Below are 20,782 nucleotides of genomic sequence, written 5' to 3'. Positions count from 1 at the left end.
TGTATTCAGTTTATTTATTTTTTCTTCTTTCATTTTTGAGATGAACCAATGCTTTGGCACAATTTTAGCACACTTCGAATAATTTTTCACAAAGGGGGGAAGAAAAATGCTTTATCTTGTTTGTGAATCAGGGGGCACCCATTAGTTAGAAAGGTACCTATTCAGTACCATTCATGAATGTACATTTAGGTGTATATTTGTATAGGCATATCCATACATGCCTAGATCTGAATGGTGGGATCGTTCGGCCGCACGATTTGCCTACGCCACATAGGAGCGCTTAATTGTAAACCATCATCCCTTGTGAATTCACACACGCAATAGCTATTGTCATAAACTAAGATTGATAGGAAATACCTATTAATTAACTTAGAATCCGACAACTCGGTATCCAATCTAAGATTAAACATAAATATTTTCTTGATATAGAAATAAAATGGCACTTCATTTAATTAAATCCCAAAACCCAAGAAATAGATACATCCATTATATTTAAAATATTACCATTTTTTTTTTCCTGACTAATCATACATGATTTTGGTACCCAAGAAACAATGAGAAACAACAAAAATGCTTACAGAAAGGAAAAACTATTCTTACCTTAAAACAAAGAAAAAAACAAAAAAATTGCCATACAACCCCCTTTAGTGGGTAACTGAATCTAGTTATTGTTTTTTCTTTTTCGTTTTCCTTTAACTTGGTGTGTTTGGATATGGAGATATTTGTCCTTCCTTTAATCTTGCTCCAATATGGAATAAATCATAAAAAGCTGCAGCTACTTCCATTCTTGATTTTTGAGAAAATCTTATTAATTCTCTTGCTCTTCAATTTTAAACATCTTCTGTTATGTCTTATCATTTACAGCTCCAACTAAACAGTGATACTAACATTTTTTTTGGGGGGAGTTTTTCAGGGTATAAGATGGAATTGGAGCACTGATATTTACAATGTGGGTCTGACAGCATTTTTCTGTTCTGACTTACCTGAAGTGAGACACAAGATTATAGATAAAAGAAGGAAAATTGTCAAATATTGATGCTTCTGAAAAATCAAAGATAAATATGGATATCTTTATATTTTTCTCACAATCTTCTGCAACCACTTTCATGCACGGCTTTTCTGCTTTTTCACACCTAATTTTGTTACTTGTTCTCGCCATTTCATGGGCTTGCAAGAGACGTATGACGTCCGTCCTTGAAAATTCAAAACCCATATTAAAGAATACGCACTTTTTATGCTATTGGTCAGCCTTAATATCATGCATGTGTCTGTCTTTCCACAGTCTTCTATTATGCATATTAAATTATCTCTCCGGGAATAGATTTGGTTGGTCTCATCTGAAAATTGTTGCCCAAATGGATTTTGTATTGAGAACACTTGCATGGTTTGAAATTGCTTCTTACTTGTACGCCCAGTTTTCTCATTCAATCAAGCATAGATTCCCTACCATACTGAGGATCTGGTGCGTCTTCTACTTCCTACTGTCTTGTTTCTATCTTGTTATACATCTTCATTTTTATCAGAAAAAATCATCCTTACAACTCCTATTATGGGTCTCTGATGCTATATCCATTATCACTAGTTTCTTCTTATGTTATGTTGGGTTATTTACTAAGGGACGAGAAGATGTTGATTTCCATCTTTTGGAGCCTTTTTTGAATAGTGACCACAAGCATAGATCCAGTGTCAATGGAGAGTGTGAAACACCGTATGCAACTGCTAATATTTTTAGTACTTTTGTTTTTGGTTGGATGGACCCATTGCTTGCACTTGGGTACAAAAAGACACTAGACCTTGAAGACATTCCACAAATGGCAAATTCTGATAGCGCCGAAGTGTTATTTGGTTGTTTCAGAAATAAGCTTGCGTCTGGTGGTAATAGTGGTCAGATAAGCACACTCAAGTTGGTGAAAGCATTGATTCTCTTGACATGGAAGGAAATTCTATGGACGACTCTACTCTCCATCATAAGTACATTGGCTTCTTATGTTGGACCGTACCTTATTGGTAGCTTTGTTCGGTATCTCAATGATCCTCACCAACTAAATTATAAAGGGTATGTGCTAGTAGGTGTTTTCTTTCTTTCAAAGCTCGTAAAGTGCCTCTCAGAAAGACACTTATTTTTTCAATTGCGAAAGATGGCAATTAGGGTTCGTGCAGCCTTGTTCTCAATAATCTATAAGAAGGGTCTCCGACTTTCAAACCAATCAAAGCAAGCCCACTCTAGTGGGGAGAACATCAATTTAATGAGTGTGGATGTTGAAAGGATTGGATTATTTAGTTGGTACTTGCATGATATCTGGAAAGTTCCTATCCAAATTGTTCTAGCATTATTGATCTTGTACATGAATCTTGGGCTTGCTTCACTTGCGGCTTTTGTTTCCACGGTGATCTTGATGTTAGCAAATGTCCCAATAGGAAAAGTACAAGAGAAATTTCAAAGGGAGTTGATGGACTCAAAGGATCAACGGATGAAGGTAACATCTGAGACGTTGAAGAATATAAGGATTCTCAAACTCCATAGTTGGGAGATGAAATTTTTGGCTAAGATATTTGAACTAAGGAAATTTGAAACAAGATGGTTGAGAAAGTTACTTTATACATCAGCTATTAATGCATTTGTCTACTCTTCTGCTCCCATGTTCGTATCCATGGCTACTTTTGGGTTTTGTCTGCTTATGGAAATTCCATTAGAGTCGGGCAACATTTTATCTGCACTTGCAACATTTGAGGTATTGCAAGTTCCTATTTATACTCTACCAGACATGATCTCCATGGTAGTTCAAACTAAAGTTTCCCTTGATAGGTTAGCATTATTTATTTGTCTTGAAGATATAAATACCAATACAATAGAATCACTTCCAACTGATGATGTCGAGGTTGTTATTGAGATAGTCAACGGAAATTTCTCTTGGGACCTTGACTCTTCTGATTACACATTAAAAAATCTTAATTTTCGAATACATCATGGTATGCGAGTAGCTATTTGTGGTTCTGTAGGGTCAGGAAAGTCAAGCCTACTTTCATGCATATTAGGGGAAGTACCAAAGGTATCTGGAACTATTAAATTGAATGGGAAAAAGGCTTATGTTGCACAATCTCCTTGGATACAAAGTGGAAAGATAGTAGACAATGTATTGTTTGGCAAGGAAATGGATAAGGAAAGGTATGAGACAATCCTTGAAGCATGTTCATTGAAGAAGGACCTAGAATTTATCGCCTTTGGGGACCAAACTATCATAGGAGAGAGAGGAATCAATTTGAGTGGTGGGCAAAAGCAAAGAATTCAAATTGCTCGTGCTTTATATCATGATGCTGATATTTATCTCCTCGACGATCCTTTTAGTGCTGTGGATACTCACACAGGAACTCATATATTTAAGGTACGTCTTATTACAGAATAACTATTTCTTTTTTAGTAGAAATTGAATCTTTCTTAAGAGGAATGAATTATTATGCTATTTCAATCTACATCATCATTTATATTAAGGGTAAAAAGAACAACAAACAAATACAATCAAACAGCAAGAAGCGAGAGTTTACTTTCCACCTTTTGTAGTACCATCAAGAGGAAAGCAAATCCTCACAATTGAGAATATCATGACTATCACATCTAAATCTAGGATTCCCATACCCGTCCCTTTTAATCTCATATAAAATAGTGTCATGTTACCTCGCTGTTGATTTGAAAGTTTTAGATGTCATTGCTGATGAGGGTAGATAATCCAAAACTAGATTTTTTTTGGGTAGCCGGCGAAGTTATATTAGGTGGGGGGGGGGGGGGGGAGAATATTACTAATATAGATGCCACCAGATGGGTGTGAAACCAAGACCGCCCCATGGGAATTTGAGCTTTTAACCATCAACTGACCCACCATTGGCAATCTAAGACTAGATTTGTTTCACTGAAGTGCCATATAATTTTTCAGACTATTGAATATAAGGTCATTTATCATAATGAAGATAATAATAATAATAATTATGACTCTTTTGAATCTTTTAAATAATTAAAAGTCTTTTTGAGAAAGACATCTGACTTCTATGGCAGGAATGTTTGCTGGGAATATTGGGATCAAAAACTGTAATTTATGTTACTCATCAAGTAGAGTTTTTACCTTCGGCTGATCTTATCTTGGTGAGTCCATTCTTTCTTCTTTATTCCAAGTACCTAAACTAGTTCAAGGTAATTACTTGCATTTATTGTCTGGCAGGTTATGAAAGATGGAAGGGTTACTCAAGTAGGAAAGTACGAAGAAATGCTTAGTTTAGGAAATGAATTTATGGAATTAATCGGCGCACATAAGAAAGCTATAGCAGACCTTAATTATGAAGATTGTGGAACTACTTCAAATAACTTAACTAATAGTCAAGAAGATGATGACATTTTACATAATGAGAAGCTGATTCAAGATGATGAGGAAGGAGAATCAAAAGACTGTGAAACTAAAAAGGTTGTAAGATTAGAAGAGCAGCTTGTCCAAGAAGAAAAGAGAGAAAAAGATAGAGTTAGTCTTTTACTCTACTGGAAATATGTTAGCACAACATATAAGGGGGCTTTTGTGCCATTCATATTACTTGCTCAAGTTCTCGTTGAGATTCTCCAAATAGTTAGTAGTTACTGGATGGTGTTGGCTACCCCGATTTCAGATGGTGCGGAACCCAATGTTAAAAGATCTACTCTCATTTTTGTTTATGTTGCCCTGATTCTTGGAAGCTCTCTGTGTGCACTGATAAGGTCCATGTTGATTGTAACCATTGGATACAAAACAGCCACTTTGCTTTTCACCAAGATGCATTTTTGCATTTTTCGTGCTCCACAATCATTTTTCGATTCTACTCCAAGTGGAAGGATTCTAAATCGGGTTAGAGAATATGATTATTTATTCTTGGAATTTAAATGATTTTATTTGATCATCATAAATATGACATAAATTTGAATAGTAAGTAAGCTCTATTTTTTTTACACAGGTCTCAGTAGATCAAAGTACTGTTGATTCTTTCATTCCACGTCAAATTGAACAGCTTCTTATCTCAGTGGTCGGATTTATGGGAACTGCTATAGTAATGTCACAAGTTGCATGGAAAATGCTTATAATTTTTATTCCAATGATTGTAACATGCATTTGGTATCAGGTAATTCTCTATCCTTCTTTTCTTTGGTCAAAATTTCTCTATTCATATCCATTTCTTATTATAAAATCTTCACAAAAAGCTTTGCTAATCCCTTTTATGGTTAAAAGTCTAAAATATAAGTTTTCAAAGCTTTGTAATATCAATGAATTCTTAATTTTTTTCTGTTCACACCAAATCTCATGTAGTGGTATGTGCATATCTATTTAGGTATGAAAGTTGTGGCCTACACTCTTTTTTTCATATTTTATTAATAAATTAAGATAGGATTACACACTCAGGACCGCATACTCGTCCATGCAATAGCAGTTGCCCCAACTACACCCAAAACTTACTAGTTCCTTTATTAGAGATAAAGCAAGAAAGAATGATCAACATGACATAGTATTAACTAAACCTGAACCCTGGGAGTTGCATAATATCCCATTGCAACTCCCTCTAGATATGGTCAGGTCACTCCCCTAATGGGCTAGAAGTCTGATCCCATGCAACATATCTTGCAAGAAAGTCTATATAATTTAGTACAGTACAGTCCTGAATTTGAAACCCCCATACCGAAAATAATACTTTTAGGAATGGTTTGGTATGGTTAGGTATAAAATCAGTACGAGAAAAAAGGCACTGTTCGGTACAGTTTCGATATAATTCCTGTATAAAAAAAAAACATATTCTTCTTGAGTAGAGGGATGTAGTCCCTGTTTTGATTCTTGGAAATCTTAGAAATAGTGGAGCCAGGTTTCTGTTGGCTTCAGTGGGTAAGCTTGGGTTAATGCAAAGTAATTATAAAATATTAGTTGCTAATTGAGTTCGTAGTGGTGTATCGAGCTCAGATTAGGACATAGTAAGAGCTAGGAGTTGATGGTAAGATTAACATTCTTGAAACAGTAGAGCAGTTTCAGCAATAAGATCATGTCATCAGGAGATAATATTGAAATATAATGCTTAAGTTATCTGATTACTGACGGTTCTGGAGATCAAAATCTCATTATAGGGGCCAGAATGAAATCACAACTCCCCCACCCCACCCCAAAAAAATGAAAAAACACCTTTAAAAGTTTCGGCTGAAACATGGACGTTATGATTTAGGAGTTCTTATTAGTGTCTGCAACTCCTGCAAACAACCCCACGAGAACTTTGGCTGAAAAAAACAAGAAGAAAAGTTATTGCATATTCCCCCTTTCTCACTACCCTAAAACCGTAGCAGCTTCTACCCATTATGATGTATTTTCAAAAGTCATCAGGTTCTCATCAGCTTCCACCTCGCTTAACTGCCCAAGAAGATTCACATTTTGATATAGTTTCTTCCAAATTTCCCAGCTCGACGAATCCGAATCACACAGATTTACCATATCGGCCAATGCTTAAAACTAAAGGAGAATATTTCAAAACAAAAATCAGAAGAAAACTAAGATTTCAGAGCAAAATGAAAAATGAATCACAACAAGCAACCAGTACAAATTCTAGAAGTAAGACAAGGGAATTCACAATGATGGATTTTGCCGAACCAAATTCCACTGAAACTTAATTCAAAAGATTTGCTTTTTTCATTTTTTTTCTCAAGGACCTCTAAGTGCAAACAGTGAGCAAAAGTAAATCGGTGTACAAACTACAAAGTCGAATGAAGAGTGCAAGAAAACCCAACCCACGAAGCTTTGGTGATTGAAGAGATGAACTTGTTGGATCAAAGAGATGAACTCGTCGTCGTCAAGCCAATGGTGGGTTAGTTGAACGGATAAAAGCCCAAACTCCCATGGGGAGGTCTTGGGTTTGCACCCATCCGGCATCACCTATATTAGTAATATTCCCCCCTAATATGAACTCGCCGGCTACAAAAAAAAGAGAGAGAACAAAAACTCGTCGTCGTAAAACAGAGATGAACTCGAACTCTTGAACTCGAAAAGCAGAACAAAACGAAGGAGTTTAGAGTTAGGGTCTTAGGGGTAATGGGTATAAGAGTTAAACAAATTACAAAAATACCCTTACAAATTTGGTCAAAAATACGGTATTCGGTACAATGGTATGGTATTCGGTATGTACTGATGGTACAATATCTGAAACCGAAACCGTATTGTACCAAATTCCAAAAAATGGTTTCAGTACTTACTGTACCGAATTTGAAAATGATGCGGTATGGTGCTGGCATGGTTCGGTAGGGCAAAACGGTAACCATGGATAATTGACACCCTTACTTGATATAGATCCTCCTGCAACTCCCTCAAAAGTGCCTTGAACATCCATTCTACCCCACGACCCTTTGTATCAATTTTCCTAGCATTCCACTCCAGCCAAGTATAGTGTGGAATAAGCACAAAGTGTTTCATCCACACACCTCCAAGGGTTGTAATGTGACTCTTCTGTCGCCATGAATTCCATCGGCTAGGGACTGCTTCGAATTCCATTGGAAGAAAAATACCTGACAAATTCACCTCTATAGCTCATCAATGAACTCACACTGAGTAAAGATAAGGTGCGCGCTTTCTACAGCCCTTCCACAAAGTCCGCATTTTGATTAAAATAACAACACTCTGTTAGAAACATGGTATAAAGAAGCAAGAGAGACATTTAGTTTGGTTGTTCGGTGCAACCTATGTCCACGGGAAAATTAATTTTGCTTCCTTAGTTTCTGATTGTGCTGCATGTTACATATATATACAAGAGTCCTTGTTCAGCAAAAGTCTAGGACTCTTACGCTCTAGAGTTCTATTTACACAAGTTAGGTATTAAGGCTTTACATAGATTGTGCCTCTTGTATGATTGAGATAATGTACACCTTTGAGTGTGCTTCAATTGTTGAGACAATGCAAACTTCTGAAGACCTTGAGGTGTTTGAGATAATGTAGAATTTTGTGTCTTGAATAAGATAAGTAATGAGTGTTATCTTCTGCTAAAGTAGTTGGTTCGGCTAGGGCTGTAGGGGAGCTTCCAAAAATACCCTTGATGAATGGAAGGCAGCTAGGGTAGCATGAGAATCATTAGAAATATCTTTAACACGCCCCTTGAAACTCAAGGGTGGAGATGAGACCTTGAGGTTGGACAGTGAAGTGTTGAACCGTTGATGTGTGAGAGGCTTGGTGAAAATATCTACAAGCTAGTCCTCTGTGGATAAATACTGAACATGAAGATCTTTTGCAACTTTATCTTGAACAAAATGAAAATCAATCTCGATGTGTTTTGTATGTGCATAGAAGATACGATTGGCAGTGAGGTAAGTGGCACCAACATTATCACGTCAAAGTATAGGGGTAGGCATATAATCATATAACTTCTTAAGTAGAGATTGAAGCTTGGAAAGTTCACTTGCTACATTTGCTTGGGCTTGATATACAATCTCAATACTAGATCAAGCCACAATGTGTTGTTTTTGAGAACTCCAAATAAGGTTACACACTAGAAATAAAGCATAGCCACCAATAAATTTTTGATCATCATGGCAACCAGTGAGTTGGCATCCAAAAAAGCCAATTAACTTATTAAAGATGGACAATAAATAAAACTACCATGAGAAAGAGTCCCTTTCAAGTACCTTAAAATTCTCTTCACTATAGACAAATGATCAAGAGTAGGAGAGTGTATAAATTGACAAACCTTGTTAACAACAAACTGAATATTTGGTCAAGTCATACTGGCAAACTTAAGGGCCCAAACTATGCTATGATTAAGTGTAGGATCAACCATTAATTCTGCTGTGAACTTAGTTTGTTAGTGGTGGAAATAGGAGTAGAGACAGGCTTGCAATTTGACATATTAGCCCATTTAAGTAAATCCTAGATATACTAATGTTGAGAAAGATGAATACTACCATGTCCTCTGGAGACAGACATGCAAAGAGAATAGTGTAGAAAGCCTAAATCCTCAAGAGCAAAACCAGCGCCAAGTTTCCATAGAAAGTGAGTCAATAGAGAGAATTGATAGTCAAGATAATATCATCAACATAAAGCAAAATATACATAGTCTACTAGATCCTTGAAAGATAAATAAGGATATGTCAGTTTTTGAACCAATAAAACCACACTCAAGAAGAAAAGTGTTGAGCCTGTCAAACCAAGCACAGGGAACCTATTTGAAACCAAACAAAGCAATGAAGTCTGCAGACATAGTCAGGATGAAAAGAATAAATGAACCCATGAGTTTGCTTCATATAGATAGGTTTATTCAGAAAACCATGAAGGAAGGCATTTTGAATATCCAATTGTGTGGTAGTTCTAGAACGAGACACTTCAAGTTTCATAACTATTTGAATGGTAGTTGGTTTCACAGCAAGACTAAAGGTTTCATTGTAGTCCAAGCCCTCTTGTTTATTAAACCCTTAAGCAACTAATCTAGCCTTAGAGCCATCTGTCTTGCACTTGATCCGAAAAACCCATTTACATTTGATAATATTATGAGATGAAGGAGGTGGAACAAATGAATAATTACCATTTCTCAAGAGAGCAGTGAACTCTTCATCCATAGCGTTTTGCCCATATGGGAATCTATTTTCAGTAGTAAAGGAGGTGGGCTCAACTTGGGTAGGGTATGGATTGGTATGAGAGGTTAGGAAAACCGTAGGGTTTTCCTTGGATCGAGTGACCATGGGATGAATGTTGAGTGAGGGTTTTGTGGTGGACGAAGGTAGGGTCTCCTGTGGTGCATAGGGGAGATCCACAACTAGTTGAATGGGAGAAGGTGATTCGGACAAGGAAGTGGAGGAAACCCTAGAATCATGGGTGCTAGTAGATGAAGCCCCGGGAAGGAGGTGCGGGAGAGTAGGAGTCAGCAAAATAAAACCCTTGGGTGGATTTGGTCCTAACAGTAAGAAAAGTGGTGGAATTAGGTAGGTGTTCTCGCCTTTCATCAAACACAACATGACGAGAAATAATAATCCTTTTAGTGTAGAAACACTTATATTCATGATGATAGGAACTATATCCCAAGAAGAAACACACGCAATGCAGATCGAAATTCCAGCTTGTGTTTATTATATGGTCTCAAGCAAGGATAGCAAGCACAACCAAAAACCCTTAAAGAATCATAATTAGGCTTTACTTTAAATAATTTGAAGTAAGGAGAGATACTTTTTAGAACTTGAGTAGGTAATCTATCAATTAGAAACACTACAGTTCAAAAGCATACATCCAAAATTTTCTGGGAAAGAGGAGTGAGACAAAAGAGTCAATCTAGTTTTTACAATGTGGTGCTGATGGCACTCAACAACCCCATTCTGTTCATGTGTGAGGGAAGGAAAGTCTATGTTCAATTCCATTTTCTTGAAGGAAGGTAGAGACAGTTCTGTACTCCCCTCCCCAATCACTATGAAAACGTTTAATACATCTAGAAAAGAGATTCTTAACAAGCAACTTGAACCTCTTAAAATACCAACAACCTCATATTTGACAGTCATAGGATAAAACCAAATAAATTTGCTGAAATCATCCACAAAAATAACATGGTAGCGATAACCATAATGGACTATAGGGGGGAGGGGCCCCTACATCTGAAAAAATTAACTCCAAAGTTCTATCAGAAATAGATTACAAAGTCTCAAAACTTGCACCACTTGTTTTTTGCTACTTGCCTTGTGTTGCTCCCTTGATAACTGACTAGACACTCCATAAAATGTTGACTAGGACTTGTACCAGATGCAACCAATTCATCAAACTGATTGCTAGCCTATGTAGTGTAGTCGGCCAAAAGACATTAAAGAAGTTGATAATCAATTTGAGAACAGAAAGGCGACTTGCGAGGCTTTGATGGAACCAATAGATTCAACTATCTTCTTTGGCATAGATTTCAAATAGTTATGGCTTTCCCATGGCTTCTTTGTTGCCTGGGAGTGTCTCTCAAATGAGCTTTAGTTAGTTGCCGGAGGGTCAATGTTCCTCCACCTTATCTCCATCAGCTCCGTGCTCATCCTCTTGGCCATCATCCTCTTCCTCACCAATCTTTCCATCACCAGCCTCCTCTTGTTCGCTGGAATGACCTTGATCACGTTTTCTCTCCGGATGAGAAGATGGGGTGATCTTTGCACCAGATAGGACGAGGAATGTTTAGCTCATCATAGATGGCTAGGTTGACCAAATCACCAAATTTCTTTAGATTGAGCTCCTTATATATGGATGGGATCATTATATATGGTGATGCCGAGCATATTTATAACCTCGGACAACCTCCTTGATCACAAACTCTTAGCATTTCTTGCCCCCTTTTTTTGCAGCTTGATCAAAAGATCTTCAACCTTGGCTAGGGCATCCTGGGTGAATTGTCCCTTCAACCCATTTCTCCAGCATGGTCACCATTTCTTGCTCTTTCTCTGCTAAGGATTTCTCCTAGTTGCTAGTGCCTGCTCTTTCTCAGCAAGCAACTTCTGAGGAGAGTATCTCTCCTCCGTTAATGCACCCAAGTTACCCTAGAGACAACCACCTTCCCAATAATCTTGATCTCCTTCTCCACTAGATCCTTCTTTGTTGAGTGGAGGGCAACGAGCTCGGTCTCTTATCTTTGAGATCCTTTGGCAACTTCTGACTAGTCAGGGGAATCGTGTGAGTATAGTGCAGGCACGGCTTGGTGAGAGCACAACAAGGAGAATTATGCAAGCAATAACAATAAGTGAATAACCGAGGAAGAAGGCTTCCGAAAGATTTGTACAAGGAAGTAACATCGTAAACATTTGCAGGGCCTAAACTGCACACGTACTTCTAACAAGAAGGAAGAAGAACTCACTACAACCAGTCTCTAGCTATCACAACCCCCTTTGGGTCACAAATAATGGTGGTCTATGCAGTCAATGACCTATTTGGGCAAAGTACGGACAACCCCTCGAATGAGGAAGCCCCAGCAGTACCGGTGCCCTAGAGGATTGAAAATGTTTTAGGGCCTCCCTGCACCTTCTTGGAGATATACTCAGAGAGGGGCACCAGAAAACCCTAGTCATTGTCAAGCTTCTAGGGGCTGGCCCTTAGCTAGCATTTTCTTCTTTATCTAAGGTGGCAACTTTGAAACATTTACAACAATAGCAATGGTAGTTAAGATGTAGTAGAGCTTCCCCCCTTTAGTGGATTTGGGGGATTTCTTTTTCTTTGAGACTAACCTGGCGGTCATCTTGGCAGATCTGTCCTTGTCCCACTTAGTCGAACACTGAACTTCAGCTTCCTTGGCCTTAGGGGTGCAAGTTTGGCCCTGGTGGCCCTACCCACCCTGAGCTCGAATAGGCCCTAGGCTCGAAATTTTGGCACTAAGGGTGAGTCATGGCCAAAATTCTGACCCTAAAGTAGAGCAAATGGTGGGCTTGGGATTATGAAATGACCAAAATGCCCTTGTAAGTATCAATTTACTCAACTACCTTTATGTCTCATCCCATGCCCAACCCTTAGGTGGGTGAATGGATTCCCCCTTCATGCATCTCCTTCCTACACCTTACCTTCCAAAAACCACCTGCCATCATTGGAAACCACCACCCATCATCGCCAGAAAAATGTAACGTTTTCCTTATCAAAGCTGGTCAACCATTCCCGCAGAATGCATCATTTTGATACCATCAAGGGAGGAGAACAGACTTCAAGTTTCTCGCTAAAATAACTTCTCTACATAAACGGTCGCATTCAGGGTGAGCGTTTCTCTACTTACTCTCTCTTGGGTCATTTTTTACGATTTGGTGTATTCCCATCCCTGGCTGCTAGATCTTTGTTTGAGTGAATATAAGGTTAACTTTTTTGGGTTGCAACAAATTTTCCCTATCAGATCTAAGATTCTTAAGCAGAAGCTAAATATTGTTTTCCAATCAACATGTTTGAAAAAACTATTGTTTTGGGGTGGTTTTTTGTTTTGATTTTTCAAAATGTATTTATGGGTGTTGTTTGTGTTCGATCCAAATTCACCAGTATTAGGTGTTTGGTAGAGCACTCCCAACTGAATCTGATGAACAACTAAAGATCTACGATATAAAACTTTGGGTGACGAACAATGTTTGTGCAAAATCAAAATTCTGGTAAGGACCTTAAACCCTTGATGGTGTCATAATGATGCATTCTGCACGAATGGTCGAATAGCCTTGGTAAGGAAAATGTTACATTTTTCAGGTGGTGATGGGTGGTCGATTCTAGCGGTGCTAGGCGGTTTCCAGTAGGCAAGGTGAAGGAAGGAGATGGGTGAAGGGGATGTTCCCATCCGAACTAATCTAGTTGGAAGTATGCTTGGACACGTAAAACCAATTGACCTGTTGGCTATAAAGAAGTCAAAGGGAAATGGTAGGCTTCACACCAACCTTCTTGTTGCAGAATCCCCAAAAACAAATGATGTTATGCTAGCTATTTGGAGCTAGCATACCCAGACAATCTTGAAGTGATTCTAAATGTAAACAAAAATGGGGTGCACAAGAGTCAAAAGCTGCTCTTGAAGGCATCTTCGTACAAAGTGAACTCACTAGGAGGAGGTATGTGAGCTCTTTCTTTGCGAGTGGGAGGCAAAAGACATACTCTGGGGGAATCTTACATTTGGTTCGAAGGACCTCAAGGTCTCCCTCAGTCATTTTAGGAGGCCAAAACTTGGGCCTAGAGGTGGTCAGACCAAAATCCATATGTGAGGGAGTTGGGTCCTTGCTCCGATCGAAGGCCATTGCTCCTCAAGGTAGCTGAGTAGTCTGTTCCTTCTCTCTTTCCTAAAACATGCATGGGCACTCAACTTACACTTTCTTTGGCGACGTGCACGGATAGCTTGGGGATGTGACTCATGTTCAGATTTGTTACATGGTTCATTTCCTGAGGCTTCTCAGGCAAAACAGACATGAAGGGTTGTTCGGAGATCTGCCCTCGCTGGTGGACACCTTTGGATGACCTAGTCCCCTAAGTTGCCCACTATGTCATTCACTCATAGTGCTTGACTCAAACTAATCTTCCTCACTTGGGGTCCTACGGGACCTAGAAGCAAGGGTCATCACCCTTGTCCTTACTTCCTTAACCATTTTAATAGAAATGTCCAAAAATTAAAGGCAGAGGGTCCCAAACAATGGTACATGCAAAGGGCTTGAGGGCAAAGTCTGAAAGTAGGCAAATGAAAGGTTCAAATTGCATAGGTTAGGAAAAATGCAAAGAAGAAGAGGAAATAGGAGGATAAATAGGAATGATAACAAGAAAAACAAGGTAGAGGAGGTTATTAGACTTGTTGATTGTGGGGGATTCACAAGGAGAGAAGGAGTTGCAAAAATGAAGTTGGAAAAAGTCACAAGGCTTTGGTTCATTGGCAACACACCTCTTCATGCACAAAATGGAAAAATAAAGGGGACATTCACATATTTACAGATGGAATAATTTGAAATGAACAGCCCAGATCAAGAGGCAATTGACGATCACGATCATGCTTCTCTCTGTTTGATTGAGGCCCATAATGATGCTTTGGAGAACATGACCACGTGGTGCATGACGATCGCCTTTGGCAAGAAGCATGATGGTTCGTGAGTGTAACCGTCTTGTCAAAATAAATGCGAGGATTCCACTACTTGAGGTAACAACAGACCAAAGGTAGCAGCAATTCAAATTCCCCCAAATAGATCTAATCCCATAATCCCAGCACCAACAACACTCCGACCTATGGGGGGCTAGTGATAAGGTCAGACTGGACATGGTCCAATGGGTGACATGAAATCGATCAGACCTGGAAAGTCCAACATGGAAAGTAAATTAGATTCGATAGAGACATTGGGATCTTGCCGAACACTTCAAGATCCAAGAAGTGTTTTAATGTAACTTGGGGGTTGTAAATTCACAATAAAATTTGCAAATTAGCTTAAACTTGGGCAAAATGCTAACAACCACAATATAAGAAATTTTATCGTGGTTCAACTTAGCAAGTCTACATCCACTCCTTTGTTGGCCTCAAGAGAGTATTTTACTAGTGATTATCTTTCAATATGATGGATAGAGAATTAAACTCATACAGATCTTTGTTCACTAGGACAAGCACACCCTCTTACAATCTTTGTTACCGGGGGCAAGAGCACCTTTTCAATTCTAATTCTACCTAGACCTAGAATTACAATAACAAGAATGAAAGATACAACGGTAAGATTTTATCTATCAAGGGGTTTGACAACTTACCCCTTGAGTGAATGTGATGCAAGTGAGAATGAATACCCGAATAATTATTTTCTTGCAACAGTTGAGATGTGATGATCCCAATGAGCCTACTATCACCTTTACCTTGATCAACAAATGAAAAGGCATGACTACTAGGAATGATGGTTCAATGTGCACACAAGGGTGAGAGGTTATTACACTTAGACTTGCGAGTGAATGTGAGCTTTGATTGCTTTGGAGAGTTGGGGTTATATGTACTTGGTAGAGGCTTCAAATCAAGGGGTTTGGGTATGTATAAAGTCCTAAAAACCCCTAGGGTTTCCTCCCAATGGATAGAAACAGTCACTTCCTAAATGAAATGGTGTGTCGTCTGGGGAATTGGTGCACCATTTGAGCAAATATAGCTTCTGGAATATAGCCGTTGGGTTGGTTGGGGAAATGGTGTACTGTTTGGTGAAGTGGTGCATTGTTTGGTGAATCAGTGCACTGTTTGGACAGCAAGCCTGGACCTGTGTTTTTCATGGGATTTTTGGTCCTCCTACCTAGCCTTAAGTCCACATAGACTCCCCTAGATTGTCCTAGGTCATTTTGTATATATATATATATATATATATATATATATATCCTAGGTGCACCATGCCTTCATCTTGATGTTGTTAACTTGATCTTCATCTTCATTCTTGAATCTTCGCTTTTGAGAATCAAGTCTTCATGTCCATGTTTATGTCTAAGTCTTCAACTTTATTGGGTCTTTCTTGAGACTTAATCATTCATGTAAGTTGAGTCTTTATTGGTGTTTTGATCAATCTTGCCATTGGTCTATGTTCTTTCATTTTAATCTCTTGGCTTGATCTAACATGCACAACTCAATTTAAACATAGTACTTTGTGTTTATTATCGTCCGTGGAGGCTGATGTGGCAATGATGTGGTAATGCTAACATAGTATTTCCCCAACAAAGTGGAATCCCAAATGAACGGGAATTGACCGAGTGAACACCGCTTGCCATGTTTGAGTTGGACTCTGCCGCTTCCTAAAGTGGAGAAGCCTTGTATCTAACGACCAAGAATCCATGGGTAGAGGTGCATTGAACGACCTAGGGTAATATCCTCAAACCTATATAAACCCCATTGTTCATCATCAAGAAGTAGGCATTTCATTATTAACTCTTAGCATTAAGGCTCTGTGATTTTTCATGTCTAAGGCTCTTTCTTCAATCTATTCAGAAATCATTGACTTGATCGTCAGAGATGTCCCTAACCACCACTGGTTGGGCACGTTGTTTTATAGGTTCCCATCCCTAGGGAGAGCATTGGTTAGTTTTTTTTGAACCAACACAGAATTATTTATTGAATTCATAATTTAAAAGTATCACTAAATATCTGAGAAATATACGAAATTAGATGTCATAGAATTTTATATTCACAATGTCACATGCGATCATGTTCAATCGTTCTTCTACCTAAATTAAGAACAAAAGTTCAACAAACTGTCGAGTAATGTACCTAATAATATATAAAAGATAACAATTCAAGAGAGCACGTACAGTTCAAGTGAATTACATACACCAAACTATTTTTATCGTCTCATCCATGGAAAGTATTGCCACCAAATTTAATACAAGTGGCTCAAATAAAAGATAACTTCAAAAACAATAAGTGTATGATTTTTGCACTTTTAGCCAATTTCCTTTTGTTACTGAATACCAATATCGTTCTTTTTTGTTAACCTTCTTTTGTAGCGATATTACATGTCTGCAGCACGTGAACTATCACGCCTGTTTGGAGTATGCCAGGCTCCAATTATACAACATTTTGCTGAATCATGTTTAGGTTCAGCCACAATCAGGTGTTTTGATCAAGAAAAGAGATTTATGGATGCAAATCTCAAGTTGGTAGATGGGTATTCTCGACCAAAATTCCATTTCTCTGGTGCAATGGAGTGGTTATGTATACGAATGGATATATTGGCATCCATCACGTATGCTATCTCACTGATTTTTTTGATTTCCTTACCAAAAGGAGTACTCAGTCCTGGTAAAGAGTTAAATTTGAATTTTATTAAAATCACTGTGCAATACTAATGGTTTGTTGGCCAAATAAAATAATGATTTTTAATTTAATTTATTACTTTTATTTCTCTTTGAAGGTGTTATGGGTCTAGCAGTAACATATGGACTCAGTTTTAGCATGCATGGGGTCTTGTGGGATCTTAACCAACTTGAAACTAGATTCATATCTGTTGAGAGAATACAACAATACACCTACATCCCCAGTGAACCCCCATTATTGATAGAAGGATATAGGCCAAATCCTGAATGGCCTACGCAAGGAAGAGTTGATATTATTGATTTGCAGGTAATCCCTGATCTAAATTCTAACTCTTATTTATTTTATCATTTTATGGAAAAGACACTCTAAAGCCTCATTTTGTCAGATAATTCTTCCCATCCTCAGTGGATTCTACTTGACGACTAATTGATTATTTAATTATACTGTATATAGGTAAGGTATGCCTCGCACCTTCCTCTTGTCTTGCGAGGTCTTACATGTACTTTTCTTGGAGGCATGAAAGTTGGAATAGTTGGACGGACTGGAAGTGGCAAATCAACTCTTGTGCAAGCTCTCTTTCGTATGCTTGAACCTGTAGGAGGTCAAATTCTTATTGATGACATTGACATTTCTAAAATTGGTCTTCATGATCTGCGATCAAGATTGAGCATCATTCCACAAGATCCAACAATGTTTGAAGGGACTCTAAGAAGCAACATTGACCCCCTTGAAGAGTACACTGATGAAGAGATTTGGAAGGTAAGATTTTACATTTCAAATTTAGAGGAATCTTTAAATATTGATGAAGATACAACGGACAACTTTTAGCTTGTCAATGATTTTCTTTATTGGGACATGAGAAGCGCACCATTTTTATATACCATCATATCCCCCCGTCTTGTTTATTTCATCTTTTCCTTATTTCATCTTTAATGAACAATTCTATATTTGAATAAGAACAAAAATTATGGTAAGTTTACATAGAATTTGTTTCCCCTCTGTTGTCATAGGCTTTAGATAAAGTCCAACTGGGTGATGAAGTTAGAAAGAAGGAAAGGAAGCTTGCTTTTGCAGGTTGGTATCTTCTCACATGTACTCTATTCCAAAATTGTACAATGCTTATTTATTATAGTTTCAAATATTGTTGTTGGATGACATATATAACTTCTACTACATAACTTATTGTCCTAGTATCCCAACAAAAATCAGAGGAAGAAAAGTTAAATGATATAAGATATTGATTAACATGTAATGACAATCACAGTTACTGAGAATGGGGAGAATTGGAGCACGGGTCAAAAGCAGCTAATATGTTTAGGACGGGCACTACTCAAGAAGAGCAAAGTATTAGTGCTAGATGAAGCTACTGCATCAGTGGATACTGCAACGGACTACCTAATCCAGCAAACCCTTAGTCAACACTTCTTAGGGTCTACTGTTATCACTATCGCACATAGAATAACATCAGTTCTTGATAACCATATGGTCCTCTTTCTCGACAACGGTTAGTTGCTAATAATTGACGTATTTCTATCAAATTGATTCCACTGAGTTCTTAGCGCTTGCATAATTAAACTAATATATTTTCTTGTGTCAAACAGGTCTAATACAGGAATATGATTCTCCAACCAAATTGTTGGAGATCAAATCTTCATCATTTGCAAAACTTGTTAAGGAGTATACTCAGAGATGTAGTTCCTAATTTTTGAAAAAGCTAAACTAAGTGAATGCTGGGTATTCAAATGTTTGTAGGCTACATTACCCAGACATATATTAATATTTTGAGCATGTTAATCAAAAGAAAAAAAAAGAATTATAAACTCATTTATAACGAGAGAGATATTCCTTCTCTTTATTAGACCACCTCTTAGTTAATATCTTGTGAAGGGCTAATCATTTGAGTTGCCATTGGAGACTTGGAGAATTAGTAGTAAAAAAGAATATGAGCTGAAAAAATAAAACTTTTTCATTCTATATATCGATCTGTTAGCTTTACGAGAAGCTTATTATCCATGCACTATTACAAACATCTACTTTGTTTCACTAGATAAAGCTTAAAATTACGGACCAATAAGGCCTATGGACCTTTATTTGTGTTGGTTTTTAATGAAAATTGATTTGGCCAACTGAAAAATAAAGCTTCAAAAAAGGGGGAAAAACTACAATATTATTAAATTATAAGTAAAAATAAAAAATAAAAAAATCGTATTCTTTATATTCTCTCCATTTGATCTGGCTTTGTCTCTCTCTACTTTTTTTGTTTTTGGTACTACTCCCCTTTGCAATCTTATAACCACCATGTTTGCCACCTTTGGCTCTTCCACATGTATTGTTGGTGAACCTAATCGAGTCCAAGAGTGACCCATCTACCTCAGGGTGACTCAGTCAAATGTGGAGAGCTTTATCCTAAATTCAGAGTTTCATCTCAAGCAAACCATCTCTCCAGTTTGACTCCTTCACCAACAGTGATCCATACCGAAGGCAGTTTAGATTCAAAGAGTTGTAACAAAGTAAGAAACGCTTGGGCATCTCTATAAAGGTCATGTACAAATCAATTTTGGAATAATTTTGAACACCTCAAATGAACCATGTTAAACTCCTATCTTCTTTCTTTACTTTCCTACTTCTCACATAAAATAACAATTTTATCATGACATCAAAAGCCCAAATCAGTCATCCATCCCCTTCGTTTCCCTCTAGATCTCAACAACTTTCTCTCCATTTAGCTAACCGAAAGCAACTATCTCTTGTGGAAATCTCAACTTATTCCTTAGCTGCATATGTATGGTTTGTATGGGATTCTTGATGGAACCAATCCATGCCCACCTCCCACAATTGCAGATTCTTCTCCAACTGCTTGATCCCTCTTGTGCAACTTTTCAATCCAAAGTATGATGATTGGATTTGTCAAGTTTAATTATTAATGTGCTGGCTCATAGCTTCGTTAACTGAGATTGTGCATGCTCAAGTCACCAAAGATGTTTGGGATCAATTGGAGAAAATCTACTCCACTCCCTCCATAGAAAGAGTAATGCATATTTGACTCCATCTTTAAAATATAAAAGAGGCATTCATGAGTATCTTCTTAAGATTTAGATCTGATATGGATCAATTAGCTACTATTGGTAAGACTATAACTAATGAGGATGTTTTGAATTGTCTTGGTACTGAATATGATGCCTTTTTGTTATCATCTTCGTACACTCTCGGTGACCTAAAGGACCGCCAGTTTCTGGGCCGGCCCCTGACAACATATTGGGCTTGGGCTTTTCTTTGACTAATGTCTCACAAAAGACCCACCGGCCAAGAAGTGGCTTAAAGGCCCAAACCAGTCACCAATCCGTGATTTGACAAGAAGGCTCCACGTGGCACCTGCCTCTATTGATTTAATAACATCGGCGAATGTGGCTGTTGGATCTTAGACTATTGCCCTCAAGGAATAATCGTCCCCAATTTCATAATAATAGGGGTTGTTAAAGTGGCCGTGGACTAAATAGTAGAGGGTGGCCCTCTCCTAGTCGTTTTAACCAGCCCTCTCTTAATAGTTATAACCAGG

At 37.9% G+C, this 20,782-nt stretch overlaps 1 protein-coding gene across 1 annotated transcript; it reads left to right on the top strand.

The window, feature by feature from the left end:
• Window positions 1–1,031: 1,031 nt before the first annotated feature.
• Window positions 1,032–18,928, top strand: LOC149018826 (ABC transporter C family member 3-like). Its single transcript, XM_089154434.1, has 10 exons — window positions 1,032–3,383; window positions 4,049–4,135; window positions 4,212–4,862; window positions 4,969–5,133; window positions 16,917–17,211; window positions 17,324–17,532; window positions 17,680–17,985; window positions 18,237–18,300; window positions 18,491–18,730; window positions 18,828–18,928. The coding sequence occupies exons 1-10, from the start codon at window positions 1,062–1,064 to the stop codon at window positions 18,926–18,928; spliced, it is 4,440 nt and encodes a 1,479-aa protein (XP_089010560.1). The 5' UTR covers window positions 1,032–1,061.
• Window positions 18,929–20,782: the final 1,854 nt, after the last annotated feature.

Source organism: Hakea prostrata, chromosome 4 (assembly GCF_041222555.1).
Source record: "Hakea prostrata isolate BN-2017 chromosome 4, UWA_Hpros_2, whole genome shotgun sequence".
NCBI lineage: Eukaryota > Viridiplantae > Streptophyta > Magnoliopsida > Proteales > Proteaceae > Hakea > Hakea prostrata.
Note: the sequence above shows the minus strand (reverse complement) of the source record. Positions and strands in the feature narration are given on the sequence as shown.